Genomic DNA, 20,760 nt, shown 5'->3' with positions numbered 1-20,760 from the left:
TAATCACTTATTGGTCATAAGGAAGGTGAAAACAAAGGTTCATTTACAGTGCCTTCAGAAAGTATTCATACCCCTTGACTTATTCCTCATGTTGTGTTACAGCATGAATTCAAAATTGATTAAATATATTTTTTCCCTCACCCATCTACACACAATACCTCATAATGGCAAAGTGAAAACATGTTTTTAGAAAATGTAGCAAATTTGTTGAAAATGAAATACAGAAATATCTCATTTACATAAGTATTCACAACCCCTGAGTCAATTCTTTGTAGAATAACCTTTTGGCAGTGATTACAACTGTGAGTCTTTCTGGGTAAGTCTCTAAGGCTTTTCCACACCTGGATTGTGCAACATTTTCCCAGTTATTCTTTTAAAAATGCTTCAAGCTCTGTCAAGTTGGTTGTTGATCATTGCTAGACAACCATTTTCAGGTTTTGCCATAGATTTTCAAGTAGATTTAAGCAACTCCAGTGTAGATTTGGCCTTGTTTTAGGTTATAGTCCTGCTGAAAGGTGAATTCATCTCCCAGTGTCTGGTGGATTTTGCCTGTGCTTATCTCCATTCTCTTTATTTTTTATCCTGAAAAACTCCCCAGTCCTTAACGATTACAAGCATACGCATAACATGATACAGCCACCACTATACTTCAAAATATGGAGAGTGGTACTCGGTAATGTGTTGTATTGGATTTGCCCCTAACATAACACTTTGTATTCAGGACAACAAGTGAATTGCTTTGCCACATTTTTTGCAGTATTACTTTAATGTCTTGTTGCAAACAGGATTCAGGTTTTGGAATATTTTTATTCTGTACAGGCTTCCATCTTTTCACTCGGTCAAATAGGTTAGTATTGTGGAGTAACTACAATGTTGTTGATCTATCCTCAGTTTTTTCGTATCACAGCCATTAAACTCTGTAACGGTTTTGAAGTCACCATTGGCCTCATGGTGAAATCCCTTAGCAGTCCCCTTCCTCACCGGCAACTGAGTTAGGAAGGACGCCTGTATCTTTGTAGTGACTGGGTGTTTTGATACACCATCCAAAGTGTAATGCTCAAAGGGATATAAAGCATACTGAATACAGTGAGTGCATTGTAACCAACCTCCAGAATGTAGCGCTGTGCTTAGGGCTGTTACAGTGACCATATTACCGCCACACCGGCGGTCACGAGTCATGGTCTGTAGTTCAGTTGCATGTGACCGTTTAGTCACAGTAACTAGGCTTCTCCAAGCTCTGATGCTGCTGATGGTCATTAGTAGTCTACCAAACTTGCTAACTGCCTGGTACTCAGCACTCTATTGTTCCTCTCATCACTCTGACATCAATGCAAATGTGATCGAAAACACTTCGAGAGCCCAGGAGCTCATGTTGCGCAACATTTCTATATGCTATGCAACTGTATGATAAAACAGAGATTTAATGTCATCCTATTAAAAAGTGAAAAAGAGGAGGATCCCATCAGCTTTCTATAGGCTAGGTCTACTCTATTTATTCATCAACTTTCTAATATTAAGCACATTGCTTCTCTTTACAACAGGAGTATAGCCTACCTGGCTGGCGTGAAAAGGAACCATGGGAAAAGCATCCTCCATTCGCTATTTAAGTGCATAGATGACGTTGTTTTTTTTCTTCCTTGCCTCTGTTCCGAGACCGGTGCATGATAATGGTCCATTCTAAATCAAACTAATATTACACATAAAGTACCAGTCAAAAGTTTGGACGCACCTACTCATTTCAGGGTTTTCTTTATTTTTACTATTTTCAACTTTGTAGAATAATAGTGAAGACATCAAAACTATGAAATAACACATGGAACCATGTAGTAACCAAACAAGTGTTAAACCAATCAAAATAAGTGTATATTTGAGATTCTTCAAAGTAGCCACCCTTTGCCTTGATGACAGCTTTGCACACTCTTGGCATTCTCTCAACCAGCTTCACCTGGAATGCTTTTCCAGCAGTCTTGAAGGAGTTCCCACATATGCTGAGCACTTGTTGGCTGCTTTTCCTTCACTCTGTGGTCCAACTCATCCCAAACCATCTCAGTTGGGTTGAGGTTGGGTGATTGTGGAGGCCAGGTCATCTGATGCAGCACTCCATCACTCTCCTTCTTGGTCAATGACCCAACACACCTCCAGGCTGAGTACCACTTTCATGGTACTGGTTATCCCGAGTTGAACTCAGAGTTGACCAAAGTTACGTCGCTAACTCCTCAAACCTGATTTATAGTGTAGGGCTCAGATCTTCAATATTTGAGGTTTTAATATTGCATAGTACATCTTCGGTAGTCAGATTCTGATATATGCAATGGCTTGGGACTGTCATGGTGAGTGCTGCCTCATTATAAATGATGATTCAAACTCCCTTTAGACAGCTCTGCAAGCATCATAATGTCAAAATGCGTTAATTACTCACCAAATATGGAGTTTCACTGAGTAACTATCTTCATTTTCTCCCGTTACGGACGGAATGTACTTGTGAAAAAATTACTCTCCGGCAAGCCAATGTATTGTGCTGTTGTTGACTTCTGACCTATCCATGACAGTAATGAGTAATTTATTCTGGGTTTTATTTGTTTGTTTTATTTTATGCTGTATTATAAATGCTTGTACATTTTTATTTAGACCTTTTTTGGAAGTACATACCGGCCGTAACGGGAGTAATTGAAAATAGTTGCTCAGCGATAACTGGAGCAGTGAACTGGAGCAGTGAACTGGAGCAGTGAAGAGACTACTATGAATTGGGATTGGTGATTTACACTGTATTTAAACAGTGTTTGAACGTATCCACTCTTCACCTATCACTTGTCAGCTGTCCTTCAGTACTTTCTCACTGCAGAGAAGCAGGTGGATATTTTTGCCTTCTCTCCTGAGGACAACTCCCCTGATATGTAATGTATCTATGACAATGAAAAGCGATTGAATAGGATCCTGATTGCTTTTAGTGGAATGAGGGAGACGGAAATGGCCCTGGCAGCATTCATAACATCTCTGAGAGCAGAATCTGCCAGATAAGTGCTGTTTACGTTTTGTTTTGAGACAAATTACCAATATCTGTCTGTGTTGTCATTTAATCTGAGGCCGTAAAAGTCGTGTCCTTCATAAATCCTTTTTTTTTTTTTTTTTTTTATGAACCTGAAACTAGATGAGCAGGTAATTTAATTTCATAGTAACACTAAATCCCATTACTGTGTTTCTGCATGACAAAATATAATCAGAATGTCCCTAGTCCCTACATGACAACTATCTCTCTGAAATGCCCATCATTATGTCATGATTTTCTGTCTCAGTCGCCCACTTTACAGTGACCTTATATGGCATATATTTAATGATATTTGCATCCTCCTCTCCCTTTTTTGGTTAAAGAACCATTTTTGGTTAAAGGTGAAGGAGGAAATGCTGCCATGACTATGTTCCCATTTATATCAGTTTGGTGTGCAGGAAGAATGTCACAGGATCCAACAAAATATTAGGTCATTGGACAAATCAATGCACATGTACAGATGTAGGATATTCATTTGAGTCAGTTTGCTACTGCAGGAAAATAATCTTGCAGCAACAGGAAATGTGGATTATAAGTAATGGACATTTGATACATTTTTCAAAAGTGAAAATCAAGTCTGAAAAGTGGAATGTTCTCCTGGAAAGTTCTCCTGCAACAAGGTGATCAAATTAAGATCCACCACCTGTAATAGGCAAATGTGTTGATGAATGGAGAAGATGAGCCCTTCCCTACTCTGTCATCAAGGTCCTTCTATCTTTACATGGACACAAGAAGAAAACTATCCTATATAAGCATTGATAGACAGGCAGGTGAATGATTTTTTTTGCTGGCTAGTTGGTATTCTGGGGAGCACTCTGCTGTTAATTAGGTCCAGTCTGCCCCTGCAGCTCTGTCACTCATCGTGTGTGTGTGTGTGTGTGTGTGTGTGTGTGTGTGTGTGTGTGTGTGTGTGTGTGTGTGTGTGTGTGTGTGTGTGTGTGTGTGTGTGTGTGTGTGTGTGTGTGTGTGTGTGTGTGTGTGTGTGTCTTTCACCAGGGTTGTTGTATATCGGCTTCAGTGCCTGCATGTTTGGCCTGTACAGCTTCATGCCCGTGGTCATTAGAAGAACCAGCGCCACGTCGGTCAATCTCTCTCTGCTGACCGCTGACCTCTACAGCCTGTTCTGCGGCCTCTTTCTGTTCCAGTACAAGGTGAGTACCACAGACACACGCCCTCATCCTTAAGCACTTTCATCTATCATAATGATTCAGATTGTAAGAGATTGTACATCGCTATTACCTCAGACAATCCTATTCCACATATTGCCTTTTAGTTTTTCTGCCTATTATTTGGCATTTTCTTCCTGCATGCTGCGTGCTAGTGATCGATCGCAGCTTTCACGCTGCTCTGAAAGGCTCTTCAGTTACCTCGGAGCGGAGCAGGCTGTATTTCTGCAGGCCACAGACACCATGCGGGCATTCATCTTCCTCCGTCCCGACTGGGCGGGTGGGCGAGCACGCAGACCACAATCATTACTGTTAAAGCAGCTAGACCACCAAACACTGCCCAATAGTCATGCTTTACAATAAATAAAGCCCTCTAATCACTTACCCAGATTTGACTCATGTAGTGCAGATTACCGCCTGCTGCAAAAGAAAGAGAGAGATTAAATTGGATGACTTTATGCCGTGTAATCTTGTAACTGCACATCTGCAAACCTCTGCATTCTCTCTCCCACCCCAGCAAACCTTAACTTGTTGACTCTAATTGAAGAGGGAATTTGGGCATTGCTAATATTTTACTGGTATGTCTTAGTCACCCCTGTCTTTGTTACCTTTTAAAATGCAGCTTTTTCAAAGTCAATCATGGTTTATAATGCCATCGACAATGGCTGGCAGATTGCAGTCAACAATGCTGGCAGATCACACTTTATTTTAAGGTTACTACTGTATATGTCCATGTTAGGTCTGTAAGTAACCTAGAAGGGAGTCCGATACCAACATGAATAAGGTCCTTTCTTCAAAGGAAACCCACCACTGCTTTTATTTCTACTGTGCTCCTTCGGGTGGCAATCCCCTGAATAAATACAGTACAATGAGCATGGCGGGGTGTGAGAGAGCCTCCTTCAGCCCAGAAATGCCATTAAGCCCTGGGGTCTGTGTCACGGTATCCAGCCTGGCCTGTGATTGGAGAATGTGAAGTGGAGCGCAGGGTCTATAGTAGCTAGCACTCTCAGCAGCTCAAGGCTGTTCCCTCTCCGCTGTTTTAATCAGGCCCTTGTGCTGTCACTAAGGGGCCTCGTTTCCATTCTCACCACAATCACTTTGCCCCAATCACACTCAAGAGATGCAGTCTGCTGATCGGGTGGCCAACTCACACAGTTGGACATGACCAGGGTAGCTCTGAGATGAGCAGATGACGTTGGTAAAGGTTGTTGTATCATCACTCTGAAGGGGTAAGACAAGAGGGAGTCGACCTTGCAATATTTATCTATGAAATCGCAGGGAGAGGCTTTTTTTGTTCTAGCAATTTATTGGGAAAGTTGTGATTAAACAGGTTTTGTGGGCTATTGTCTAATGTAGGTTACCAATCCAAGAGGAAAACGGAGTATTCAATGGAACGTTCTGTGGTGTACTTCGCTAAATCATTCACTCCGATCATTTTAATTGTACAAATGGAGTTTAAACCTGTTGTGAGTTCCTTTGTGTTAGCTCGCCCCCATGCCGGATTCCATGGGGTATTACTGACCCTGAGAATAATGAATTATATTCTTGTCCATGTTTTGGGTAAAACAGCTTCATTGTGCCGTGCTCAGAAAGGCTGGAGAGATTATTACCAAATGCTACGAGTGGTAGCAGAATTCAGGAAGTATCCATTATGGTCTGTACATGAAATTAACGCTTAAACCATTCCTAATATAATTAGGCCTTCTCTCTACCTTGTCATATATGTTATGTTGGGCCAGCAGCAGACAGTGCAATGGAGAAGTATAAGCAGTCCACACACCCATTGTACTTTATCTTTGTGGCGACATGCAGCGTGAGAGAACAGATACACAGTATTTTTTTCAAATCTCTCCCTCTCTTTTTCTGTCTCACACCTCTGTCTCTATTTTTTTGTCTCGCTTTCCCTTCTCTCTCCCCCCTCCCTCTCTCTGTAAGCTTCCTCAAGTTGGTCCTGCGTTGACAAATAGCCATGTCTACTGCAGACCACCACCCCAAACAGCCCATTGTGATCCCTCTCTATAATACATGTTCCCCTACCCACTGTGCATGGATGACTTCTTCTGCACCTGTAATCCATTGCATTTCAACACATATTTCCATGGGCCAGAGAGAAAAATTAGCAATTTTATAACGCTATTCTACACATTTTGTCATAAGGCAGAGAGAAAATGTGGCAGTTTTATAGCTAAATTCCTGTTATTCTACACATTTGGCTATTGCTTATAACGTGTTAATATGCTATTTGGGGGGCCCCTGACCTAAAAATATGTTTTTATTCTGGGGGGGTTGGTGGCCCCCTGGAGGTCATGGACACTGGGGCACATGCCATGCGTGCCTGTTCGGTAATCTGGCCCTGCAGGCAGTTATTGTGGGACGAAAGAGAAGTGAACTTCAGATTGTCTTGGCCTCTGGATGCATTTTTACAATGTCTGTGCTGCTTTGAAGGCAAGAGCTATTACAGACCAGACAGAACCAATCTACAAAGAATAAGAAAGTGATTGAGTTGTACTTTGGACAATATGTCTGTCCTGGCTGCACTGAAAGAGTAAATATCTCAAGGTAGCCAGTCTTTGTAGAGAAGAAAGCATTCCATTCAACATCTGAGACAACTGTACTAACCCAATGTATATGGCCATTATTCAAAGATGAATCATAGCAGTTTTCAGAATTTGATTGAAACACAGATTCATACTCATCTGATGTCCTTATTGTAGCTGCAGTGAGTCAGTGTAAGGAGGTGCACTGAGAGTCGGGAAGCAAGTTCAGGGAGTGAGTGTTTTAATAAATAAACGCAACATAATACAAAACACGAACAACACACAGACATGAAACTGAAACAGAAATTTTAACACCTGGGGAAGGAACCAAAGACATTGACATATATAGGGAAGGTAATCAGGGAAGTGATGGAGTCCAGGTGAGTCTGACGCGCAGGTGCGCGTAAAAAAGGTGACAAGTGTGCGCCATAATGAGCAGCCTGGTGACCTAGAGGCCAGAGAGGGTGCACACGTGACAGTCAGTATTAATACTTGTTCAAATGAAATTGCCTTTTTTTTTTAGATGCATGCCAGCAAAGCCACAACACAACAGTAAACAATACATTAATTACACTATAACGGTGAGAAATGGTGCCCATAAGCTGTCAGGGCCTACATAAAGCTGTCCCAGCCAATCAGAATGAGTTTTTTCCCCCACAAAGGGATTTATTACAGACAGAAATACTCCTCTGCATCGCCTCAGACGATCCCGCAGGTGAAGAAGCCGGATGTGGAGCTCCTCGGCTGGCATGGTTACATGTAGTCTGGTTGTGAGGGTGGTTGGACATACTGCCAAATTCTCTAAAATTACGTTGGAGGCATTTTAGGGGGTGTGGGACACTTGCGTCCCACCTGGCCAACATCCAGTGAAATTGCAGAGCGCCAAGTTCAAAAACAGAAATCCTCATTATAAAAATTCATGAAACATACAAGTGTTACACATCTTTTTAAAGATGAACTTCTTGTTAATCCAACCATGGTGTCAGATTTTAAAAAGACTTTACGGCGAAAGCAAACCATGCGATTATCTGAGAACAGCGCCCAGCAGACAAATCATTACAAACAGTAACCAGCCAAGTAGACGAGTTACAAACGTCAGACATAGCGATAAAATTAATCACTTACCTTTGATGGTCTTCATATGGTTACACTCACAAAACTCCCAGTTACCCAATAAATTTTCGTTTTGTTCGATCAAGTCCCTCTTTATATCCAAAAACCTCAGTTTTGTTAGCGCGTTTTGTTCAGTAATTCACTGTCTCAAACAACATCCGGTGAAATTGCAGAGCGTGAAACTCAACAAAACAGAAATTCTCATAATTAACCTACATAAAATATACAAATGTTATACACCAGATTAAAGACAAACTTCTTGTTAATCCAACCACTGTGTCAGATTTCAAAAAGGCTTTACGGAGAAAGCAAACCATGCGATTGTCTGAGAACAGCCCCCAGCAGACAAATCATTACAAACCGTTAGCAGCCAAGAGGAGTAACAAAAGTCAGAAATAGCGATAAAATGTATCACTTACCTTTGACGATCTTCATATGGTTGCACTCCGAAGACTCCATGTTACACAATAAATGTTTGTTTTGTTCAATAATGTTCCTCTTTATGTCCAAAAACCTCAGTTTTGTTGGTGCGTTTTAGTTCAGTAATCCATTGGAACAAAGCGCGGTCACAACAGACAGACGAAAAATCTAAAAAGTACCAGAAAAGTTCGTAGAAACATGTCAAACGATGGTTAAAATCAACTCTCAGGTTGTTTTTGTCATAAATAATCAATCATATTTCAACCGGACAATAGCTTCTTCAATAGAAAAGGAGAAACAAGAAAGGTGCACTCCCGGTCATGCGCTGGACTCATGTCTGGTAATTTCCACTGTCCTCTCATTGAAAATGCTGTATCTCCCTAATTTTTCAGAGTAAAAGCCTGAAACAATGCCTAAAGACTGGCCACATGTAGGCGAAGCCAGGGCTCGGAAGTTCCGGACTGCGGACCATCTCAGGAGGTTCCGGACTGTGGACCATCTCAGGAAGCTCTGGACTGGGAACTGTCGCCGGAAGCTCTGGACTGTGGAGGCGCACCGGAGGCCTGGTGCGTGGGACCGGTACAGGTGGCACCGGGCTGATGACACGCACCTCAGGGCGAGTGAGGGGAGGAGGCATAGGATGTACTGGGCTGTGAAGGTGCACTGGAGACACGGTGCGTAGAACCGCATAACATGGTGCCTGAACGGTGACACACACCCCAGGGCGAGTGCGCGGAGGAGACACAGGACGCACCGGACTGGGTAGGCACACCGGAGGCCAGATGCGTGAAACCGGTGCACATGACACCGTACTGATGTCACGCTCCTCAGCACGCCCGCTCTGCAGCGCTCTCAACGCCAGCACCTCTCTCCGGAATCTTGCGTCGAGCTCCTCACTCGACTCCCTGACTGGCTCAGGTTCACCCCACCCCTGGCTCTGGTTCACCCAAATTTTGGGGGGATTGCCTCTCGTGCTTGCGTCGTGTCCTTGATTCCTGGTCTCGTCGCCGTTCCTCTCTCGCTGCCTCCGCCTGCTTCCATGGCAGGGTCTTGTCCCCTGCCATTACCTCCTCCCAGGTCCAGGATGTCCTCCACTCCTGGACACGCTGCTTGGTCACTTGGTGGTGGGATCTTCTGTTACGTCCGTCGTCGGAATGAGACCAAAGCACAGCGTGGAAAGTGTACATCTTACTTTATTTAGATGAACACCAAAAAAAACAACAAAGGATAAACTAACGTAAAGTTCTGCAGGGCTAAACAGCTACTGTGCAAAAACAAGATCCCACAAACTAGGATGGAAAACAGGCTGCCTAAGTATGATTCCCAATCAGAGACAACGATAGACAGCTGCCTCTGATTGGGAACCATACCCGGCCAACAAAGAAATAGAAAACTAGAATGCCCACCCAAATCACACCCTGGCCTAACCAAATAGAGAAATAAAAAGGCTCTCTAAGGTCAGGGCGTGACACATATCAGTTCTGTTATACTCACAGACATTATTTTAACAGTTTTGGAAACTTTAGAATGTTTTCTATCCAAATCTACCAATTATATGCATATACAAGCTTCTGGACCTGAGTAGCAGGCAGTTTACTTTGGGAACGCTTTTCATCCAAAATTCCGAAGGCTGCCCCCTACCCTAGTGAGGTTATAGTAGAGAAATTAACATAAAATAATCTGGAAACGGCTCTGGTGGACATTCCTGCAGTCAGCATGCCAATTGCACACTCCCTCAACTTGACACTTGTGGCATTGTGTTGTGTGACAAAACTGCACATTTTAGTGGCCTTTTATTGTCCCCAGCACATGGAGCGCCTGTGTAATGATCATGCTGTTTAATCAGCTTCTTGATATGCCACACCTGTCAGGTGGGTGGATTATCTTGGCAAAGGAGAAATTCTCACTAACAGCGACGTAAAAAAAATTGGTACACAACATTTTAGAAAAAATAAGCTTTTTGTGCATATGGACAATTGTTTTTGTTTTTTTCAGCTCATGAAACATGGGACCAACACTTTACATGTCGCATTTATATTTTGTTCAGTGTACATGGGTCTACTGAACTTTTTGTTGAAAAAAACCATGGTTACAGACCCATCAACATTATAGTATCCCCTCCTCGTGAAGAAAGGCACATGAGCTAATTTATAATACACAAATTAATAAAAAATATGGAATGTATCATTCCAACATTGCCTAAAATTATGAATAAGATACTAATGAGAGAGACCTATATAAGCAATATAACAATTGAGATGTACAAACTATGGCATAAGGGAACGATGAACGGATAAGAGGCAAGCCATAATTTCAATTAAGAAATTAAGCTAAGATGGACAAATATGTACACCAAGACAGTCGTGAAGAGGGCACGACAAAACCTATTCCCCCGCAGGATACTGAAAAGATTTGGCATGGGTCCTCAGATCCTCAAAAAGTTCTACAGCTGCAACATTGAGAGCATCCTAACTGGTTGCATCGCTGTCTGGTATGGCAATTGCTCGGCCTCCGACCACAAGGCACTACAGAGGGTAATGCGCACGGCCCAGTACATCACCGGGGCCAAGCTTCCTGCCATCCAGGACCTCTATACCAGGAGGTGTCAGAGGAAGGCGCAAAAAATTGTCAAAGACTCCAGCCACCCTAGTCAAAGACTGTTCTCTCTGCTACCGCATGGCAAGCGGTACCGGAGCACCAAGTCTAGGTCCAAAAGGCTTCTTAACCTTTCTGCGCACAGATCCCGATTACGAGATAATTTCCCTAAACAACCGCTGAATTGCAGGGCGCCAAATTCAAAAATCTTACTAAAAATATTTATAATCATGCAATCACAAGTGAAATATACCAAAACACAGTTTAGCTTGTTGTTAATCCACCTATCATGTCAGATTCTGAAAACATGCTTTACAGAGAAAGAAATCCAAGCTTTTGTGAGTGTATCAATCAATGCTACAACAGCTAGCCCCAAATTAGCATGGTCACGAAAGTCAGAAAAGCAATAAAATTAATCGCTTACCTTTGATAATCTTCGGATGTTTGCATTCACGAGACTCCCAGTTACACAACAAATGTTCTTTTTGTTCGATAAATATTACTTTTATAACAAAAAAAACGCCATTTGGGTTGCGCGTTATGTTGAGAAAACTACAGCCTCGTTCCGTTCGACGAAAATTCCAAAAAGTATCCGTAATGGTCGTAGAAACATGTCAAATGGTTTTTATAATCAATCCTCAGGTTGTTTTTAACAAACATAATCGATAATATTTCAACCGGACCGTAACCTATTCAATAAGAGAGAAAAGGAAAATGGAGAGCTCCCCTCTGGCACGCAGGAACAATTCAGAGAACACCTGACTACTTTTGAAAAATCTCGTTCATTTTTCAAAATAAAAGCCTGAAACTATGTCTAAAGCCTGGTCACAGCCTGAGGAAGCCATTGGAAAATGAATCTGGTTGATACCCCTTTAAATGGAAGAAAGACTGGCCAGGAAACACAGATTTTGTTTTTAAAATATCACTTCTGGGTTATATTTTCTCAGGTTTTCGCCTGCAGAATCAGTTGTGTTATACTCACAGACAATATTTTGACAGTTTTGGAAACTTTGGAGTGTTTTCTATCCTAATCTGTAAATTATATGCATATTCTACGATCTGGACCTGAGAAATGGTCTGTTTACCTTGGGAACGTTTAAAAAATATATATATATATACAGTGGGGCAAAAAAGTATTTAGTCAGCCACCAATTGTGCAAGTTCTCCCACTTAAAAAGATGAGAGAGGCCTGTAATTTTCATCATAGGTACACTTCAACTATGACAGACAAAATGAGAAAAGAAAATCCAGAAAATCACATTGTAGGATTTTTTATGAATTTATTTGCAAATTATGGTGGAAAATAAGTATTTGGTCAATAACAAAAGTTTATCTCAATACTTTGTTATATACCCTTTGTTGGCAATGACAGAGGTCAAACATTTTCTGTAAGTCTTCACAAGGTTTTCACACACTGTTGCTGGTATTTTGGCCCATTCCTCCATGCAGATCTCCTCTAGAGCAGTGATGTTTTGGGGCTGTTGCTGGGCAACACGGACTTTCAACTCCCTCCAAAGATTTTCTATGGGGTTGAGATCTGGAGACTGGCTAGGCCACTCCAGGACCTTGAAATGCTTCTTACGAAGCCACTCCTTCGTTGCCCGGGCAGTGTGTTTGGGATCATTGTCATGCTGAAAGACCCAGCCACGTTTCATCTTCAATGCCCTTGCTGATGGAAGGAGGTTTTCACTCAAAATCTCACAATACATGGCCCCATTCATTCTTTTCTTTACACGGATCAGTCGTCCTGGTCCCTTTGCAGAAAAACAGCCCCAAAGCATGATGTTTCCACCCCCATGCTTCACAGTAGGTATGGTGTTCTTTGGATGCAACTCAGCATTCTTTGTCCTCCAAACACGACGAGTTGAGTTTTTACCAAAAAGTTCTATTTTGGTTTCATCTGACCATATGACATTCTCCCAATCTTCTTCTGGATCATCCAAATGCTCTCTAGCAAACTTCAGACGGGCCTGGACATGTACTGGCTTAAGCAGAGGGACACGTCTCGCACTGCAGGATTTGAGTCCCTGGCGGCGTAGTGTGTTACTGATGGTAGGCTTTGTTACTTTGGTCCCAGCTCTCTGCAGGTCATTTACTAGGTCCCCCCGTGTGGTTCTGGGATTTTTGCTCACCGTTCTTGTGATCATTTTGACCCCACGGGGTGAGATCTTGCGTGGAGCCCCAGATCGAGGGAGATTATCAGTGGTCTTGTATGTCTTCCATTTCCTAATAATTGCTCCCACAGTTGATTTCTTCAAACCAAGCTGCTTACCTATTGCAGATTCAGTCTTCCCAGCCTCGTGCAGGTCTACAATTTTGTTTCTGGTGTCCTTTGACAGCTCTTTGGTCTTGGCCATAGTGGAGTTTGGAGTGTGACTATTTGAGGTTGTGGACAGGTGTCTTTTATACTGATAACAAGTTCAAACAGGTGCCATTAATACAGGTAACGAGTGGAGGACAGAGGAGCCTCTTAAAGAAGAAGTTACAGGTCTGTGAGAGCCAGAAATCTTGCTTGTTTGTAGGTGACCAAATACTTATTTTCCACCATAATTTGCAAATAAATTCATAAAAAATCCTACAATGTGATTTTCTGGATTTTGTTTTCTAATTTTGTCTGTCATAGTTGAAGTGTACCTATGATAAAAATTACAGGCCTCTCTCATATTTTTAAGTGGGAGAACTTGCACAATTGGTGGCTGACTAAATACTTTTTTGCCCCACTGTATCTGACCCCTAGCGTCAAGAAGTTAACAGCTTCTACCCTCAAGCCATAAGACTGCTGAACAGCTAATAGAATGGCTACCCAGACTATTTGTATTGCCCCCCCCAATCACCTCGACTAACCGGTGCCCCCTGCACATTGACTCTGTACCAGTAACCTCTGTATATAGCCTTGCTATTGTTATTTTACTGCAGCTCTTTAATTATTTGTTACTTTTATTTTTTACAGAAGAGTAGGCTAAGTTCTTAGGGGGAGAGGGACCAAATTCTTAGGCTTACATTTTTGCATTTTTACAAAGAACAAAATAGAAATGTTACATTTACATAAGTATTCAGACCCTTTACTTAGTACTTTGTTGACACACTTTTAGTTGCCATTACAGCCTCGAGTCTTCTTGGGTTTGACGCTACAAGCTTGGCACACATGTCTTTGGGGAGTTTCTCACATTCTTCTCTGCAGATCCTCTCAAGCTCTGTCAGGTTGGATGGGGTGTGTCGCTGCATAGCTATTTTCAGGTCTCTCCAGATATGTTTGATCGGGTTCAAGTCCGGGCTCTGGCTGGGTCACTCAAGGACATTCAAGGACATTCAGAAGACACCCCTGCATTGTCTTGGCTGTGTGCTTAGGGTCGTTGTGCTGTTGGAAGATGAACCTTCGCCCCAGTCTGAGGTCCTGAGCGCTCTGGAGCAGGTTTTCATCAAGGATCTCTCTGTACTTTGCTCCGTTCATCTTTCCCTCGATCCTGACTAGTCTCCCAGTCCCTGCCGCTGAAAAACATCCCCACATGCTGCCACTACCATGCTTCACTTTAGGGATGGTGCCAGGTTTCCTCCAGACATGACGCTTGGCATTCAGGCCAAAGAGTACAATCTTGGTTTCATCAGACCAGATAATCTCTTTCCTCATGGTGTGAGTGTCTTTAGGTGCCTTTTGGCAAACTCCAAGCGGGCTGTCATGGGCCTTTTACTGAGGAGTGGCTTTCGTCTGGCCACTCCACCATAAAGGCCTGATTGGTGGAGTGCTGCAGAGATTGTTGTCCTTCTGGAAGGTTATCCAATCTCCACAGAGGAACTCTGGAGCTCTGTCAACGAGACCATTGGGTTCTTGGTCACCTCCCTGACCAAGGCCCTTCTCTTCTCCCCCGATTGCTCAGTTTGGCCGGACGGCCAGCTCCAGGAAGAGTCTTGGTAATTACAAACTTCTTCAATTTAAGAATGATGGAGGCCACTGTGTTCTTGAGGACCTTCAGTGCCTCAGACATTTTTTGGTACCCTTTCACAGAGCTGTGCCTCGACACAATCCTGTCTTGGAGCTCTACGGACAATTCCTTCGACCTCATGGCTTGGTTTTTTTCTCTGAAATCCACTGTCAACTGTGGGACCTTATATAGACAGGTGTGTGCCTTTCCAAATAATGTCCAATCAATTGAATTTACCACAGGTGGAGTCCAATCAAGTTGTAGAAACAAGGATGACCAATGGAAACAGGATACACCTGAGCTCACTTTCGAGTCTCAAAGCAAAGGGTCTGAATAGTTTCTTGAAAGCTGTTTTCGCTTTTTCATGTGTGTGTAGATTGAGGAACATTTTTTATTTAATCCGTTTGAGAATAAGGCAGTAATGTAGCAAAATGTGGAAAAAGGTAAGGGGTCTGAATACTTTCTGAATGCACTGTATCTCCCTGGCATATTACATCATTTATGCAGCAGCATACAAGACATATTTTTAGACTCACTGTTGTGCTGTGTTCACTTGAACAGGAAGGTGGCTCGGCAGTCCGTCTTGTGGGCAAACTTCGTCATAAATCTTTGTCATCAAGGTCTGGCATTCTCTGGATGTATGGTACCTTCAAGGATTGAAAAGGATTTGCAAGTATATTGTTGATATGATCCATGATGATGACTGCTTGTCTAGTCAGCTAGCTTGCTTTGAAAGTATGAAATACTTTGAAAGTATGATATTGACATGATCAGTCCAATCAAAGCTACGGTAGATATAACATGATTTGATGTAATTGTATCTGTGGCCGATACTTCTAATGTAAATATATGGCAGCACCCAATGGGGCTTGAACTGCCTAGCTCTCCCTGTACATTTTGCGGTGACGTAGTGTCACCATGAGTGACAGAACACTGAGCAGATCACGGCACAACTAGAGAAGATTACCAACGCTTATGCTCTGTATTTTCGCTGGCTGCGCCACCACCACAGAAAGCCCTGAGCTAGGCTGACACACCTGCATTTTGGAACTACCTTACTCAAGAAAGAGACCATGTTTGTATGCAGCTTTATTAACTCAAGGATTTATTTGTATTTATTTGCAAATATTTGCAAATTGAAGTGACACGAATGAATGCCAAAATAACATTAAATTTTTTGCTGAACAGGGGGGGCTCAAAACAGTTCTGTCCCACCTGCCCTGAATGATGGGTCGCCACTGCCTAGGAACAACACAAACATTTATTTTCCTCACTAGAACTAATTGCTTTTGAACTCCTAAGGGGAGATGCAGGGAGTTGTGTACTTTTATTGACAGTTGCGGATGAATTAATATTAATAGCAAAACTAATATTAATTAGTTTTAGTATTGATGGAATATTCTAAAATAAGATCTTTCACAATGCCTTGGCTGGTATTTTGGCTAAAACCTTTGCAGCGTTTAGCTGAGCCACGTTGAATGAATATGCCATATCATTCTCCTCCCAGATATTAACAACAGCTATACTATCTAATGGTTGGTTAGTTTACCAATGCTGTAGTTTTAAATCGACTGCTAGGAAAGGTGAGGGAACAGGGAAGTTGTTGACTTTGTACTCGTTCTTAGCACCCTGACCACTATTACTACAACTGTACTCTTTGTCTCCAACCAGACCAGCATGAGGAATGCATCTGAATGGCTGTGTCTGCAGTTCACAACACAGTATGTACTTTATGGTACATGTGCTTACAATACCATTCTCAGTAGCGCATGCTGTCCAATGTTGAAATGATAGTGGTATCCTGGAATTACTTTTAGAAAAGCTATGTTTGTCCTCAGAACAAATCACATCAATAGTACAAACCCCACAGCTTAAATTATCTTTCCTTAGTGATCAGTGATTTGTCTTGGGTTAAAATCATCAATCATGACAAAGTCCTAATACTAAGCATGCAGTGCTAACTTACTTACAAGCCCTTAACCAACAATGCAGTTTTAAGAAAAATACCAAAGAAAATATAAATAAAGTAACAAATAATTAAAGAGCAGCAGTAAAATAACAATAGTGAGGCTATATACAGGGGTGTATCGGTACCGAGTCAATGTGAGGTGGCACCGGTTAGTCAAGGTAATTTAGGTAATATATACATGTGGGTAGAGTTAGTAAAGTGACTTATGCATAGATAATAACAGAGAGTAGCAGCAGCGTAAAAGAGGGCAATCCAAGTAGTCTGGGTAGCCATTTGACTAGATGTTCAGGAGTCTTATGGCTTGGGGGCAGAAGCTGTTTAGAAGCCTCTTGGACCTAGACTTGGTGCTCCGGTACCGCTTGACGTGCGGTAGCAGAGAGGAACAGTCTATGACTAGGGTGGCTGGAATCTTTGACAATTTTTTGGCTCTTCCTCTGACACCGCCTGGTATAGAGGTCCTGGATGGCAGGAAGCTTGGCCCCAGTGATGTACTGGGCCATACGCACTACCTTCTGTAGTGCCTTGCGCTCGGAGGCCGAGCAGTTACCATACCAGGCAGTGACGCAACCGGTCAGGATGCTCTCGATGGTGCAGCTGTAGAACCTTTTGAGGATCTGAGGACCCATTCCAAATCTTTTCAGTTTCCTGACGGGGAATAGGTTTTGTCGTGCCCTCTTCTTTGTCATGATTCACGACTCTCTTGGTGTGCTTGGACCATGTTAGTTTGTTGGTGATGTGGACACCAAGGAACTTGAAGCTCTCAACCTGCTCCACTAAAGCCCTGTTGATAAGAATGGGGGCATGCTCGGTCCTCCTTTTCCTGTAGTCCACAATCGTCTCCTTAATCTTGATCACGTTGAGGGAGAGGTTATTCCTCTCTAGGTTTCTTCCTAGATTTTGGCCTTTCTAGGAAGTTTTTCCTAGCCATCGTGCTTCTACACCTGCATTACTTGCTGTTTGGGGTTTTAGGCTGGGTTTCTGTACAGCACTTTGAGATATCAGCTGATGTAAGAAGGGCTATATAAATACATTTGATTTGATTTGTTCTGGCACCACATGGCCAGGGTACTATGGTGTTGAACGCTAAACTGTAGTCAATAAATAGCATTCTCACATAAGTGTTCCTTTTGTTCAGGTGTGAAAGGGCAGTGTGGGGTGCAATAGAGATTGCGTCATCTGTGGATCTGTTGGGGTGGTATGCAAGTTGGAGTGGGTCTAAGGTTTCTGGGATAATGGTGTTGATGTGAGCCATGACCAGCCTTTCAATGCACTTCATGGCTACAGACGTGAGTGCTACGGGTCGGTAGTCATTTAGGCAGGTTACCTTAATGTTCTTGGGCACAGAGACTATGGTGGTCTGCTTGAAACATGTTGGTATTACAGACTAAGACAAGGAAAGGTTGTAAAAGGTCAGTGAAGACACTTGCCAGTTGGTCAGCGCATGCTCAGAGTACATGTCCTGGTAATCCGTCTGGCCCTGCGGCCTTGTGAATGTTGACCTGTTTAAAGGTCTTACTCACATCGGCTGCGGAGAGCGTGATCACACAGTCGTCCGGAACACCTGGTGCTCTCATGCATGTTTCTGTGTTACTTGCCTTGAAGCGATCATAGAAGTAATTTAGCTTGTCTGGTAGGCTTGTGTCACTGGGCAGCTCTCTGCTGTGCTTCCCTTTGTAGTCTGTAATAGTTTGCAATCCCTGCCAAATCTGACGAGCGTCGGAGCCGGTGTAGTATGATTCGATCTTAGTCCTGTATTGATGCATTGTCTGTTTGATGGTTCGTCGGAGGGCATAGCAGGATATCTTATACGCTTCCGGATTGAAAGCAGCAGCTCTACCCTTTAGCTCAGTGCGGATGTTGCCTGTAATCCATGGCTTCTGGTTGGGGTATGTACGTACAGTCACTGTGGGGACGAAGCCATCGATCCACTTATTGATGAAGCCAGTGACAATGTGGTGTACACCTCAATGCCATCGGAAGAATCCCGGAACATATTCCAGTTTGTGCTAGAAAAACAGTCCTGTAGCTTAGCATCTGCTTCATCTGACCACTTTTTTATTGACCGAGTCACTGGTGCTTCCTGCTTTAATTTTTGCTTGTAAGCAGGAATCAGGGGGATAGAATTATGGTCAGATTTGCCAAATGGAGGGTGAGGTAGAGCTTTTTTACGCGTCTCTGTATGTGGAGTAAAGGAGATCTTGAGTTTTGTTTTCCCTCTGGTTGCACGTTTAACATGCTGATATAAATGAGTTAAAACAGAATTAAATTTTCCTGCATTAAAGTCCCCGGCCACTGTGGTGGTATGTAGACAGCTACGAAAATACAGATGAAAACTCTCTAGGTATATAGTGTGGTCTACAGCTTATCATGAGATACTCTACCTCAGGCGAGCAAAACCTTGAGACTTCCTTAGATATTGTGCACCAGCAGTTGTTTATAAATATACATAGACCACCATCCCTAGTCTTACCAGAGGCTGCTGTTCTATCCTGCCAATGCAGTGTGGAACCCACCAGCTGTATGTTAATCATGTCGTCGTTCAGCCACGACTCGGTGAAACATAAGATATTACAGTTTTTAATGTCCCGTTGGTAGGATATACGTGCATTTAGCTTGTAAAAAAAAAAGCGAAAAAACAAACAAAATAGTATGGTTGGTTAAGAGCCGATGAAACGGCAGCCATCCTCTCCGGCGCCATTATAGCTCATTCAAATGAGCTGTAGCTGATGTAATGTAATGCTTTCTCTACCTGCCGTGACCACAGTAGAAGGAAACCAGGACCTGATAGGAATCTAATCAGAACAGAGCAACAAGCCATAGCACACCATCTGCTTAAAAGAAAACGGCTACATTTTCATTCTCCTCAAAGGTTTTCCTACAGTAGATTAGGAACAGTGGTGGTGAAAGTCTCCTTCTGAGGCGGCTGACATTCTATCACGGTTTGCAGGGCTCTAGCCATGGCTCCTGTAGAGAATGTAAATGAGTATGTGGAGATGTCACCATGCTAAGTAGAATGTATTCCTCTCAGTTTCCCAGTTATTGCTTTTTCCTCTCATATGTTCTCCCTCGCTGCAATAGCACTTTTTCGGCCCATTACTCCACATGTTAATAAAAGTCTTCTTGACAGAGCTATCTGCCTAATTTGTTTCCCGTGTTCTACATTGATATTGCTCTCAGGAGTGTTTACTTTAGCAAACGCTAAATTGAAACACTGCGTGTGAGGTATTGCAGCTCTACAATAGGGGCTTGTGTATGTGCCTCCAGAGAGAGAGAATACCTGGTTGTCAGGTCAATGATTCATATCTCAGTGGGACGAAATGCGAAGTTTCATATATGCCCAGTATTTATTTTGTAATCCCTTTATCCCTGTGACTGTGATATCCATGTGACATTCATGTGTTATGTGATGTACAGGTAACTGCCAAAAAATAAAAGGAAACATTGAGTAAAGAATCAAATCAAATGTTAAAATACAGTTGTATTTGTCACATACTTCGTAAACAGGTGTAGACTAACAGTGAAATGCTTACTTACGGAATTCTTTTCAATGCACAGTGAAAGATGATTTAAAAAATCAATTAGAAATAGTGACACGAGGAATAAATACACAGTGAATAACGAATAACAATGACGAGTAAAAATAACATGGCTATATACAGAAAGTACCAGTACTGAGTCGATATGCATGTGTGCTAGGTAAATGAGGTAGCTATGTACATATACTGTAGGTAGGATTAAAGTGACTAGGCAACAGGATATATAATAGACCGTAGCAGGAGCGGTTAGCCATTTGATTAGCTATTTAGCAGTCTTGTTGTGCAGTCTTATGGCTTGGGTGTAGAAGCTGTTCAGGGTCCGCTGGTTCCAGACTTGGTGCAAAGGTAGCAGAGAGAACAGTCTATGATTTAGGTGGCTGGAGTCTTTGAAAAATGCCTTGCAGTTGCCGTACCGAGCGGTGATGCAGCCGTTCAAGATGCTCTCAATGGTGCAGCTG

At 42.6% G+C, this 20,760-nt stretch overlaps 1 protein-coding gene across 1 annotated transcript in view; it reads left to right on the top strand.

The window, feature by feature from the left end:
- slc35f1 (solute carrier family 35 member F1) overlaps positions 1-20,760 on the top strand; it is a 155,620-nt gene that overhangs the window by 129,304 nt on the left and 5,556 nt on the right. The window contains exon 7 of the mRNA XM_071370071.1: positions 4,043-4,197. Coding sequence (XP_071226172.1) covers positions 4,043-4,197 — 155 coding nt within the window. The remainder of the gene's footprint in view (positions 1-4,042; positions 4,198-20,760) is intronic.

The sequence above is a fragment of the Salvelinus alpinus genome, chromosome 27 (assembly GCF_045679555.1).
Source record: "Salvelinus alpinus chromosome 27, SLU_Salpinus.1, whole genome shotgun sequence".
NCBI lineage: Eukaryota > Metazoa > Chordata > Actinopteri > Salmoniformes > Salmonidae > Salvelinus > Salvelinus alpinus.
The sequence above is the reverse complement of the archived record's forward strand: the minus strand, read 5'-3'. Positions and strand labels throughout refer to the sequence as shown.